General features: G+C 33.5%; 1 protein-coding gene across 1 annotated transcript in view; it reads left to right on the forward strand.

Moving 5' to 3' along the window:
• Positions 1-600: 600 nt before the first annotated feature.
• The window catches only part of PIK3CA (phosphatidylinositol-4,5-bisphosphate 3-kinase catalytic subunit alpha), a 32176-nt gene continuing 19274 nt past the window's right edge, over positions 601-13502 (forward strand). The window contains exons 1-8 of the mRNA XM_081085938.1: positions 601-1028; positions 1563-1772; positions 3594-3844; positions 6055-6300; positions 7749-7834; positions 11199-11304; positions 11803-11955; positions 12043-12180. Coding sequence (XP_080942064.1) covers positions 677-1028; positions 1563-1772; positions 3594-3844; positions 6055-6300; positions 7749-7834; positions 11199-11304; positions 11803-11955; positions 12043-12180 — 1542 coding nt within the window. The 5' untranslated portion in view covers positions 601-676. The remainder of the gene's footprint in view (positions 1029-1562; positions 1773-3593; positions 3845-6054; positions 6301-7748; positions 7835-11198; positions 11305-11802; positions 11956-12042; positions 12181-13502) is intronic.

Below are 13502 nucleotides of genomic sequence, written 5' to 3' on the forward strand. Positions count from 1 at the left end.
TGTTAAAAATCAATAAAATATATTTAAAAAAAAAAAAAGAATGCCAAAGATTCTTAAGAAAGAAGAAAATATTAAGCTATATAATTTCTCATTACCACAGAGTGGAGATTGGGGAGAAAAAGTAAAAGGTTTTACTTCTCTAAGCCTTTGCTTTACTCATCTTTAGAATGAGAGCAGTTGGCCCATGATAAAGGTTCCTTTTTAGCCCAGATTCTGCTTAATAAAATAGAAGAGAATGGTAGCGGTGATAGGTGATGGAAATTTTGGGTTCAATTACAACTTAATTCATTCTTCCCATAGTCTCATTTCTGTCTTGATAAGACCTGATTGTTAAAAACTCATTCATATAAAATGTTTTTTATTAAATGAATTTACTAAATAAAATGAAATACAAGTGATTTTTTTCTAATTTCTGCTTTGCAATCGATTCCTTCAGCCTAATTTGGAGCAACAGTCTCCATCAAAATATTTAAGATAAATTATTATTACTAATCCTAATTAATTCAAACTATGGAAAATGAGTTTTTACACTTAATAATGCCATAAATCTATTCTTTTATACTTGTTTCTCTTAACATGTGTTTTCCTTCTTTGGTTTAGATTTCTGCTTTGGGACAGCCACACATCTAATTCCTTAAAGTAGTTTTATATGTAAAACTTATAAAGGATCGGAACAATGCCTCCAAGACCATCATCAGGTGAACTGTGGGGCATCCACTTGATGCCCCCAAGAATCCTAGTAGAATGTTTACTACCAAATGGAATGATAGTGACTTTAGAATGCCTCCGTGAGGCTACATTAGTAACTATAAAGCATGAACTATTTAAAGAAGCAAGAAAGTACCCTCTCCATCAACTTCTTCAAGATGAATCTTCTTACATTTTCGTAAGTGTTACCCAAGAAGCAGAAAGGGAAGAATTTTTTGATGAAACAAGACGGCTTTGTGATCTTCGGCTCTTTCAACCCTTTTTAAAAGTAATTGAGCCAGTAGGCAACCGTGAAGAAAAGATCCTCAATCGAGAAATTGGTATGAGAAAATTTTTGACTAAATGTCATTGTCATCCTATTCTAAATGCAAATAACTGTGCAACTTTATTTTCTCCTCACTGAAATATCTCTGTTTGAACCAGTTAATTACCTTTGTAATCTTAAATAGATTTTTAAATAAGAATCATTCCAAAACTAAAGTATTTTTTTACTATTGGATTAAGAAACTATTTTTAACATCTTGGTATTTTTTATAAAGTTTTCTTTAAGAAGTATGATTTGTATAGTTGACTTAGATTTGTTATAGCCCAGTTTTGTTTTATTATTCTCTAAAAAATAATCGATATGGATAATGTTTGCTGCCTTTGCTCCAAGTTGCTAAATATAATGTTTATTAAAAATATTTGAGTCCTTGTCAACTCTTACTATATGTGTTCATCAAAAACTTTTTAAACCCAGAGAAACTTCTTTATTCTATTGTGATCTTCCAAATCTATCAAGTTTTCTATTTATAAGAAACATGTTTATACTGTGTATTTAATAGAATATTATTTTCTTTCTATAATTTTTTAAGGCTTTGCTATCGGCATGCCAGTGTGTGAATTTGACATGGTTAAAGATCCAGAAGTACAGGACTTCCGAAGAAATATTCTGAATGTTTGTAAAGAAGCTGTGGATCTTAGGGATCTTAATTCACCTCACAGTAGAGCAATGTATGTTTATCCTCCAAATGTAGAATCTTCACCAGAATTGCCCAAACACATATATAATAAATTAGATAAAGGTAAGAAAATTTGCAGTCTACCATAATTGGTTACTATAGTGAAAACTTCTATCATGTCTCTATTTTAAAGTATTTTTTATCTCAATTAGATGATAAGCTTCTTGAAGTCAGATACTGCTTATACTGACAAGATATAGTTGAGTGCCAAGTATACAACTTGTGTACAAATAAATACTTATTAATTGAATGAATTGTGTGCATATGGTGCTGAGCCCTGGATGAATTGTTTATTCAGAATAAAACTAAAGAACTTTGAGTTTGACATTCCTTGCTGTAGAATTATAGCTGATTATCATTTCACATGTAAGAACAAGTATAAATAGACACACATTTTATGAAATTTTAGGAAAACTACATCGTCTTGATATATATCATATATTCAAAAAAATTCTTAATCTTAATGTTAGGTATACTAAATCTGATCATAATGAGATTGACTTTTGACATTTTATTTATTTATTTTTAAATATATTTTATTGATTTTTTACAGAGAGGAAGGGAGAGAGATAGTTAGAAACATCGATGAGAGAGAAACATCGATCAGCTGCCTCCTGCACATCTCCTACTGGGGATGTGCCCGCAACCCAGGTACATGCCCTTGACCAGAATCGAACCTGGGACCTTTCAGTGCGCAGGCCGACGCTCTATCCACTGAGCCAAACCAGTTCCGGCGACTTTTGACATTTTAATATATTGATTTCTAGATTTAAATAAACAAGAAAAAATATAAACTATATATTTGTTGAAATGAAAATATATCAGATAAATATCTGTATTTTTCAAGATAACCAAGTGAAGTTTGTTTGTTTATTTTTGTTTTTAATCCTCACCTGTGAAACATGCTTATTGATTTTAGAGAGAGGAGAGGGGGGTTTCGGGGGGGGGACATCTGACAGCTGCCTCCGGTACACGCCCTGACCTGGGATGGAACCTGCAGTCTTGGTATGTGCCCTGACTGGGAATTGAACCCCAACCTTTTGGTGTATGGGACAGCGTTCCAACCAACTGAGCCACACTGGCCAGGGCCAAAGTGAAGTTTTTAATTTAAAGTTATAGAATAGGTTAACTCGCACACACTAATAAATATAAAGTTCTGTTAGTAAAATAAGTTAAATCTTACTACTATTCTACCCATATTATTCAAAGTAGTTTAATGAAATATAACATTTTATTTATTTGAAATTCTTTTCTACTCTAGCATACTTTTTAAAATGGTACAAACACTCTTTTATTTTTACCCAATCTTTATGAAAAATTTCCAACATATAAGATAGTTGGAAAAAATTGTACTGTGAATACCCAGCCCATTCTGACAGTTTTAATCTTTCTAGTTTATCATCTTTTTTTTTAATCCCCTGGCTTAATTGATCTTAAAAGAAAACAAATCAAGAAAATGCATCTTATTTTCCCTCCTCCCCCATCTTTTCTCTCATTCTGATTTATCATCTTTCTTTAAGTCTCCATGATTCTTTCCCATAGTTACCAAAAACTCTGCCACTTCTGAACCTTTTGTATACCATCATGAGTCACTCTTCACAGAGGTTGTATCCATGAAGTATGCCATGCAGTTTAAAATGGAATTATATTGGTCTCAAATACTTGTGACCCATCAGTCAATTTTGCATGCTTGCCATAAAACATGAGATTTGGACATAGCCTGGCAGCCCTATAAGATCTGAAGATTTACCTGCATTTAATTAGTTAGATTATAAGTCATTAATGATTATGGTTAGAAGAATGGTAGTGCATGCTTTTTGAAATTTGTCTCTTGAAAATGAAGTATATATGGTGATTACATCTAATAATGTCTTCCTCTTATAGGGCAAATAATAGTGGTGATTTGGGTAATAGTTTCTCCAAATAATGACAAGCAGAAGTATACTCTGAAAATCAACCATGATTATGTGCCAGAACAAGTAATTGCTGAAGCAATCAGGAAAAAAACTCGAAGTATGTTGCTATCATCTGAACAACTAAAACTTTGTGTTCTAGAATATCAGGGCAAATATATTTTAAAAGTGTGTGGATGTGATGAATACTTCCTAGAAAAATATCCTCTGAGTCAATATAAGGTGAGTAACAAGTTTCAAAAATATTAATTTTAAATTTAAAAAGTAATCACATTGGGGACTGTTGTCTGCATTTTTAGAACATACATTTTGAGAAATTAATATTATTAAGTAATATTCACTAGTTTATTTTTATGCAATAATTATTTAATTAGATTGATGATTAATTTAATTTGAAAAAAACATGCTATTTCTTTAAATTTTATGTAATAATATTTGGGGATCTGACTGTGTATGTGGATAAGCTGATTAATGGTTTTGCAATTGTAACAATAGTTATATCATTATTCAGATACAAACATTTGATTTGGTGACTGTTTAATTGTGCTATAAGGTAAGTACAATGTTTCAGGTATTCTGCATGCAAAAAAAATGCATCATATGCTTTTCTAAACAGCTCCAGTTCTATAGTGGAAATACTTTTATTAGCCAATAAGAATTTTAAATACCATGAAACTTGCACAGAAGGCTTTTTATATGCCTTTTTTAAAAAAATATATTTTATTGACTTTTTACAGAGAGGGGTAGAAAGTTAGAAACATCAATGAGAGAGAAACATCTATCAGCTGCCTCCTGCACACCCCCTACTGGGGATGTGCCTACAACCAAGGTACATGCCCTTGACCGGAATCGAACCTGGGACCCTTGAGTCTGCAGGCCGACGCTCTATCCACTGAGCCAAACCGGTTAAGGATGCCTTTTTTTTTTTTTTTTTTTAAGGGTTTATTGTATTCATTTGAATATGCAAGAAAGCAATTACATAAATGTCCCCTTGTCAAAAAAAGACAAACATAAAAACATTGTCAGTTACACTGACCCCAAAATATGGCGTATTTTATCTCCTTCCAAGCAATGACACTAGCAGTAATTAAACATTTCAAAAAAATCTATTACTGTGAAGATATACTATTAATATTACCCTACTCTCTATTCTGTTTATTTAATAAATACATATAAGAAGCAACTATACTTGTACCAAGTGTATGCTAAGTACTGATTTATAATACCAAGCAAGACATTGTTCTGGTCTTCAGGTTGCTTACAGTCTAGTGGATTTATGGGTAAGAAAATAGGCTATTATAATATGTACATAGTAGCATTTTTTTTTAGCAAATTGGAAGTATCATGTCGTTTTTTTAAATATATTTTTTATTGATTTCAGAGAGGAAGGGAGAGAGAGAAACATCAATGATGAGAGAGAATCACTGATTGGCTGCCGCCTGCACGCCCCCTACTGGGGATTGAGCCTGCAACCCAGGCATGTGTCCTTGACTGGAATTGAACCTGGGACCCTTTGGTCCACAGGCTGACGCTGTATCCACTGAGCCAAACCAGCTAGGGCAGTAGCATTTCTATTTGAAATTTCTATTCTAACTACCACTTCATAGATCAAACAATGTGTTTTAATATATTTTTAAATACATCCTATATTTTTATCAGTCTCCTCTTATTTTCGTTTTGTTTCACTTTTTAGCAAAACAAATGTTTCTCAAGGAATTTTGCAACAAAAGAGCAAGGGGGCAGTAACTCTTGGATTACTGCCATAATCAATACTGGACATCAATATGACTTAATATATAGAATGATAGAAGCTTTCTAAATGATGTTGCTTTTCCTTTAACAAGTGCAGTGTTTTATATTGAGTATCCTCTGATCCTTGTTTGTAATTTTTTTTTCTTACAGTTAAGGGTAGAACTAAAGTGTCAAAAACCGACCTCTTTTTTTTTTTTCTTTTATACAGTTTATATTCCAATAGGGGCTTGGTTGATCTTGTGCTATAACCTAACTCCCAGATATGTATTTTATTATTTTTTTTAAATATATTTTATTGATTCTTCACAGAGAGGAAGGGAGAGGGATAGAGAGTTAGAAACATTGATGAGAGAGAAACATCAATCAGCTGCCTTCTGCACACCCCCAACTGGGGATGTGCCCACAACCAAGGTACATGCCCTTGACCAGAATCGAACCTGGGACCCTTCAGATTGCAGGCCGATGCTCCATCCACTGAGCCAAACCGGTTAGGGCCCAGATATGTATTTTAAATGTTAAATGAAGCAACTGCTAAGAAATGTGGTCTAAAATGTTTGATTTCATTATTACCTTTGCAGATTAGTATGTAAATTCTCTCATAATACTCTTACATGGTGCTTTTAAAGTGAAAAACCTTATTTAAAAAATGGCTTTTCCCCATCTCCCTTAATCTTTTACAGTATATAAGAAGCTGTATAATGCTTGGGAGGATGCCCAATTTGATGCTCATGGCTAAGGAAAGCCTTTACTCGCAACTGCCAATGGACTGTTTTACAATGCCATCTTATTCCAGACGCATCTCCACAGCTACACCATATATGAATGGAGAAACCTCTACAAAATCCCTTTGGGGTATAAATAGTGCACTCAGAATAAAAATTCTTTGTGCAACCTATGTAAATGTAAATATTCGAGACATTGACAAGGTAAAGTCGTGTTGTTGCTTATTATTTTATATAAATTACTAGAGACCCGGTGCACGAAATTTGTGCATGGGTGTGTGTGTGTGTGTGTGTGTGTGTGTGTGTGTGTGTGTGTCCCTCAGCTAGCCTTCACCCTCTCCAATCTGGGACATCCTTCTCACAATACAAGACTGCTGGCTCCCAACCGCTTGCCTGCCTGCCTGCCTGATTGCCCCTAACCGCTTCTGTCTGCCAGCCTGATCACCCCCTAACCATTCCCCTGCCAACCTGATCAACACCTAACTGCTCCCCTGCAGGCCCGATTGCCCCTAACTGCCCTCCTCTGCCAGCCTGGTTGCCCCCAACTGCCCCCCCTGCAGGCCCAGTCACCCTTAACTGCCCTCCCCTGCTTCCCTGATAGCCCCAACTGCCCTCCCCTGCAGGCCTGGTCTCCCCCAATTGCCCTCGCCTGCCAGCCTGATCACCGCCAACTGCCTTGCCTTGCAGGCCTGGTCCCTCCCAACTGCCCTCCCCTGCTGGCCTGATTGCCCCAACTGCCCTCCCCTGCAGGCCTGGTCCCTCCCAACTCCCTTCCCCTGCTGGCCATCTTGTGGTGGCCATCTTTGACCACATGGGGGCGGCCATCTTGTGTGTTGGAGTGATGGTCAATTTGCATAATACCTCTTTATTACATAGGATTTTATATAAACTTTTTTATTGAACCAATGAGCTATTGAGCTGCAGTATGTTTTCAGGTGGCTAGCAAACCACCCATCTACCTCTGCTATTACACAGCTTATGGTCCTTTGTCTATCATTCTAATATCCCTAATTCTAATATCCTAATGGTTCTAACGTTCACAATTCTAAGCTCTTAAAACCAAAAGTTTTACAGAATATATTTGGCATCAAAACCTGGCCCAACTTGAACCAAGGTTTTTTTGTATCTTTATTTATCCCACTACTATAAATATGCATGTGTTTTGTTGCAGAAATATTAATATATTTATGGGTGTTCTAACTTCAAATAGTATTGAATAATGTTTAGTATATGTACCAATTTATCTTTCTAAAATATGAAGAACGCTGAATTCCATACCTGTCCTAAAGGTGGGCCTATATTGATTTTTATTAGTCTGATGTTCCCCTGAAACAGCAACAAATTTTAGTGAAGAGCCTGCATCAATATTAACTTCTTATATATGTGAGAAAAGGAGAACTGAAAAGCTACATCTGAACAGAGACTTCTAAAGGAACCCATAACCTTGGCATATCAGGGCAACACTCTGCTAACTGAACTACCTGGCCAGGGGGAAACAGTTATTCTTGTGTTATTATTTACTAATTATTGTAGTATTTTACATAAAAACAAATGTAAACTTACTTTTGTCCCCTTATGTGTACATGTGTGTTTGTATTATATATGTATGTTTGTATATATTTGTATACACATACATTTTTTTTTTTTTTTAGATCTATGTTCGAACAGGTATCTACCATGGAGGAGAACCCTTATGTGATAATGTGAACACTCAAAGAGTACCTTGTTCCAATCCTAGGTAAGGAAGTATATGGACTTCTATCTTCATAAGTCATATTAGTGTTTAGCAATGTAATAAATAAAAGTAATACAATTTCCATCATTGGCTTTATACAAGTCAAGGAAATTGCCACACATTTACATATAGAACATAAGGACTTTCAAATCACAGGATCACTTTATTGATTTTCTGTAAAATTTTATCTGTAGGGTTTTTCTGATTCTCTTTCTATTGTATCAAGGAGAGAACAAAATATACTGATGATTGGTACTGATGATTCATAAACCTAGCATTTTATTCTTTTCTTATCTCTATTATCATTTACACTTGATTCTAAGAGAATCAAGAAAAAATTTTGATCTTGTAATTAAGTTGCTAGAGGTGACCACCATTCTAGAGTTTGGATCAAGTTCAAAGAGTTGGTAATTTTTTCTGCCTGGAGAAAGGGAAATAGTTCCTCACCCTACCGGAACCATTAGGTCAGAAAGTACGTCATTCATGTTAGAACTTATGCTGTGACAACAAACAACCCCAAGATCTTTTACAATCTTTATTAGAACAACAAAATTTATTTCCCAGTCATACTGCATCACTGTCAGAGGTTGAGTGATTTGGTTGTGAAAGGAACAGCAGAACAATATTTGAGTAAAGAATGGCCAAGAATTTTCCAAATTCGATAAAAACTGTAAAACCAACAATCTAAGGAGTTCAACGAGCCACAAGCAAAAACCCCAAAATAATATTGGGTACATTTATTCTAGTTGTTTCAAAACCAAAAAATAAACTAGCTTTATACAAGTAAAAGGTAAATGTATTTAACAATCTAAGATTATAATGTCAAAATTTTAGTGAACTAAAGTTATTTGAAAAGTACTTATATTTGGTTATCTTTTCTTTAAGAATTCTCTAGTCTAAAAGATAAAATCCCTCCGGTAGTAGTATGAATATTTTAGTAAATTTGTAAACTTTTCTGTATTTACAAAAAAAAATTAGAGATAAAAGAAAATGAAGTTATTAGAATGAAAAGTAGATACTAAAAATTTCTTCTGAAATTGATTGTTCCAAATACTGTACTTCCCATATACTAGATAAATTACCATATGATTTCTTCATAAATGTTACGTTCTCTCCCAAAATCAGAATCAGTTTGGAATATATATATATATATATATAACTATTGCCAATAAAGAACTTAATTGTTCTCTGTGTGTGGACTTGAGAAGAAACATGCTTTATTTGCATAGTATTATAAACAACAACATTCATAGGATATAGCTCTCTTAGAAAGTATATAGACTATTTCCCATTAACTCTGAGCAAGTCTAGAGATTGAGAAGTAATAAATAAAAAACCCTGGGTACATTTACTGTGAACTTATCAAATTCCACAATATTTCTTCTCTCCATAAGCATTGTTTCTTTTTTTTTTTTTTAAATATATTTTATTGATTTTTTACAGAGAGGAAGGGAGAGAGATAGAGAGTCAGAAACATCGATGAGAGAGAAACATCGATCAGCTGCCTCCTGCACATCTCCCACTGGGGATATGCCCGCAACCCAGGCACATGCCCCTGACCGGAACCGAACCCGGGACCTCTCAGTCCGCAGGCCGACGCTCTATCCACTGAGCCAAACCAGTTTCGGCAGCATTGTTTCTTTATCCTTTAGAATTCTTTCTTGCTAAGTTCCCCCATTTTAAACATACCTACTCTATATAAGTGGATCATATTTTTTTAATCTTTATCCATAATCAAGCAAAGAATATAAGAACTTATTTTACTAATAAAGTTTTATATCTTAGTTTGGCTAATTAAAAATTTTATACCATTTTGTTGTTAATTAAGTCTTGTTTTATTTGTGACCAAAAACAGAATAGAATTTTGAAGAAGCCAATTAAAAAGTTTTTAAAATCATTATCTAGCACTTGAGCTTTTATCTTGGACCAGTTACTCTTCTAATTTATTTACTTTTGTTATCTCATTTAATCTTCACAACAACTTTATGAGAGTAGACACTATTATTAGTCACATTTCCATGGCAAGAAAACAGACAAAGTGAGGGTTGCACATGTAATAAAATAGTAAAAACAAGATTCTACTCTAGGTAGTGTGACTTCTGAGTTCATACTCTTAACCATTACTATAATCTTTTTTAAAGAAATAGCAACTATGTATTTTGCTTGGCTCTTTACAGATGTCCACCAAATAAAATATAGACATTATTTCACATGTAATATCCAATAAATTGAAGGGAATTTATTATTAAAATTTGAGAAAAAATTATCACTTTTTATAGTAACTTTTTATTCTTATTATGAATGTCAAGTTTTACTTGCAAAATAGTTCTAAAATTAAAATACTTTCTGTTAACATATCCTTCATTTTATTTAATACTGACTTATTTAAATGAATAAAACTGCATCATCTATAAAAGTAATTAAATATCATTGTAATCATAATAGGAAATTTCATTTTACTTAGTTTCCCTTTTCTATTTGCCTCTTTATAAACTAATTTGGGGAGGAGGGTGTGAAAGTATATAGCATAAATAGACAAAAGTATACATTGCAGAGTTTAGTGAGTTATCACAAAATGAATATTTATATAAGCACTACACTGGTCAAGAAATGGAACATTTAACAGTATTCTAAAAGTCCCCCCCTCCTCATCTCCTCTCCCAGACCATTTGTCTTCTCTCCTCTCTAAAGGTAGCTACTATCCTTCTAAAATTGTTTAGTTTGGGCTTTTTGAATTTTATTTAAATGGACTCATGGAGTAGGTATTTTGTGTCTTTTTTCACTTAATATTATGTTTTTAAGATTTCATCCATGATGTAAATAGCTGGTGTTCATTTCCATTACTGTGTACTCCATTATATGAATATACTGCAATTTATCTAGTCTATTAGACATTAAGATTGTTTGCAGTTTGGGAATATTGTAAATAATTCTGTTAACATTCTAGGCACAAATGCATGCATTTCTTTGATTTTATACCTTGAGGTAGAGCTGTCATAGGTCAGTTTTAGTACATTATGCTTTCCAAATTGGTTGTATAAATTACACCTCCACTAGCAGAATATGAGATTTCCTGAAACTACACATTTTATAACCACTCCTTGATATCATTAATCCTTATAGTTTTAGCTAATCTCTTGTATAGTGATAGTTCCATGACATTTTATTTTGCATTTTTTGGATGACAAATGATATGGACTACTTTTTCATGTTTATTGGCCATTTGGATAAATGTCTGTTCCATTCGATCTCTAGCCTGTTTTCCACTTTATTTATTTTTTTCTTTATGATTTGTAGGAGTCATTCATATGCTCTGGATAAACGCCTTTTGGGGGGAATAAATTCTTTTTTTTTTAATTTTACATAGGTGGAATGAATGGCTGAATTATGACATATACATTCCTGATCTTCCTCGTGCTGCTCGGCTTTGCCTTTCCATTTGTTCTGTTAAAGGTCGAAAAGGTGCTAAAGAGGTAAATTATATTCACCTTTAGAAACTCCAAATTATACTGCATATTGAATTTTTATCAAGAAATGGATATTATTTTTCTTTATCTAAAATAAATAATTTAAAAAATTTTAATTAATGTATCATAGAAAAATATCTTGTGAAAGTTTTTAGAATTTATTTATAAATAGTGAGTTTGTCCTGGTCATACCGGTACAGTTTTCGAATATGCCAAGTGACTACACACAAATATCTGTTAAGTGACTACATACAAATATCTGTCTTGCTTTGGTTTATATTTCCTAATAATAATAATAATTAGAGAAAATACATGTTATTTCAAATGGGAAAAAGGAAAGCGAGATATTTATACTTTGTAAAAATTAATATAGTTTATTGTAGACATTGTTATGGAGATAGTTGTTGAATTCTCCTTTCTGGGGAAGAAAAGAGTTTTGAAACAGGTTTAATAATTTAACCCAAAGAATAGTGAATATTTTTCGGTTTGTTTGTGTGTTTTAAGGAACACTGTCCATTGGCGTGGGGAAATATAAACTTGTTTGATTATACAGATACTCTAGTATCTGGAAAAATGGCTTTGAATCTTTGGCCAGTACCTCATGGATTAGAAGATTTGCTGAATCCTATTGGTGTTACTGGGTCAAATCCAAATAAAGTAAGCTTTCTTATTATAAATTAGAATTTTTTTCTTTTTTTATAACAAACACAATATATATGTAATAACTTTTATTCTATTTCTTAGGAAACCCCATGCTTAGAGATGGAGTTTGACTGGTTCAGCAGCAGTGTGGTAAAGTTTCCAGATATGTCAGTGATTGAAGAGCATGCCAACTGGTCTGTGTCCCGAGAAGCAGGATTTAGTTATTCCCATGCAGGACTGGTAAGACAAATCACTAAGTTTTCTTAAGTATCAGCCATAATCAGTGGATTTGGGTACATACTCTTTATACAGAAGGGGTTTCATATGTTTTAGTTACACTGGCATAGCTACTATAGGTGCTTGGACAGTATTGCAATATAATAAAATTCTCTATATGCTAATATTTTTACTGCAGCCCTACCTCTCCTTACTTTTCAGAGCTCTAGCCTGCTTTCATTTAACAAATACTAATTGAATGCCATTAATGTATGACATGTACCAGGCAATAACGTTGTAACCTAAAGAGACCTCCACTGAGTATGTAGTCTAATGGTGAAAATAGATATTAAGCAGGTAAAAGCAAAAATATAAGATTATAGATTATGATAAGTGCCAAGAAGGAAAAAGCAATAGTGTGCCAAGAATGGCTAACAGAGGGATGGGAGAGAAAGGCTAATATTGGGTTCAGAGAAGACTTTTTTGAAATAGTAACCTTGAAGTTGAGCCAAAGTATAAATATATTGTTAGGTGAGCATGGAAGCAGAGGACATTGCTTCACCACCATAGCTCAGTCCCCTAGAAAAGCATATTTATAAAATAGGATTTAAATATTGATCTAGTTGTCTGATCTTGGCCGTAAATTTGGAACTACAAAATAATGGTGTAGGAACCATTAACTCTAACTCTTCCTTATTTCTCAAGGACAAAGGTGTCAGTGCTAAGAGAAGATGTTTTTGTTCTTTGTTAACTTTTTTTTCTAATTTTCAAATTTATCACTTTTGTTTTGACCTAGTTATAGGTCATAGATAGACCAACCAATCGAATATGGACCAAGAGGTCCTGAAATATGCCTATCATATTTTCCATATTCCTGGTGCAATAACAGCAGCACCCAGGGGCAACCAGCAATCCCACATTTAGGAACTTTCAATAGGGAGTTTACCAATCCCTTTTGTAAACTGAAGAAGAATAATAATAACCTTTACCCTTTCTGCCTATGCACTTTCAAAGATATAGAAAGGCTATTTTAAGTACAAATAAATTTAAAATCATTACTGAATTTTGTCAGATACTGAAAGTACAATTAAAATTAACTTTTTTGACATTAAAAAGAGATTCTCTTTCTTGAAGTATGTAGCCACTATTCTATAAGTTTAATTCCTTTATGATAACTGCCCTGACTAGGTAGTTCAGTTAGTTAAAGCATCGTCCTGACAAGCCAAATTTGCAGGTTCGATTCCCAGTCAGGTCACCTGCAAGAAGCAACCAATGAATGCTTAAATAAGTGGAACAACAAATTGCTGTTTCTTTCTTTCTCTTGCTCTCTCTCTCCCCCCCTCCCA

This window comes from Myotis nattereri (assembly GCF_964212035.1).
Source record: "Myotis nattereri genome assembly, chromosome: 3".
Classification (NCBI taxonomy): domain Eukaryota; kingdom Metazoa; phylum Chordata; class Mammalia; order Chiroptera; family Vespertilionidae; genus Myotis; species Myotis nattereri.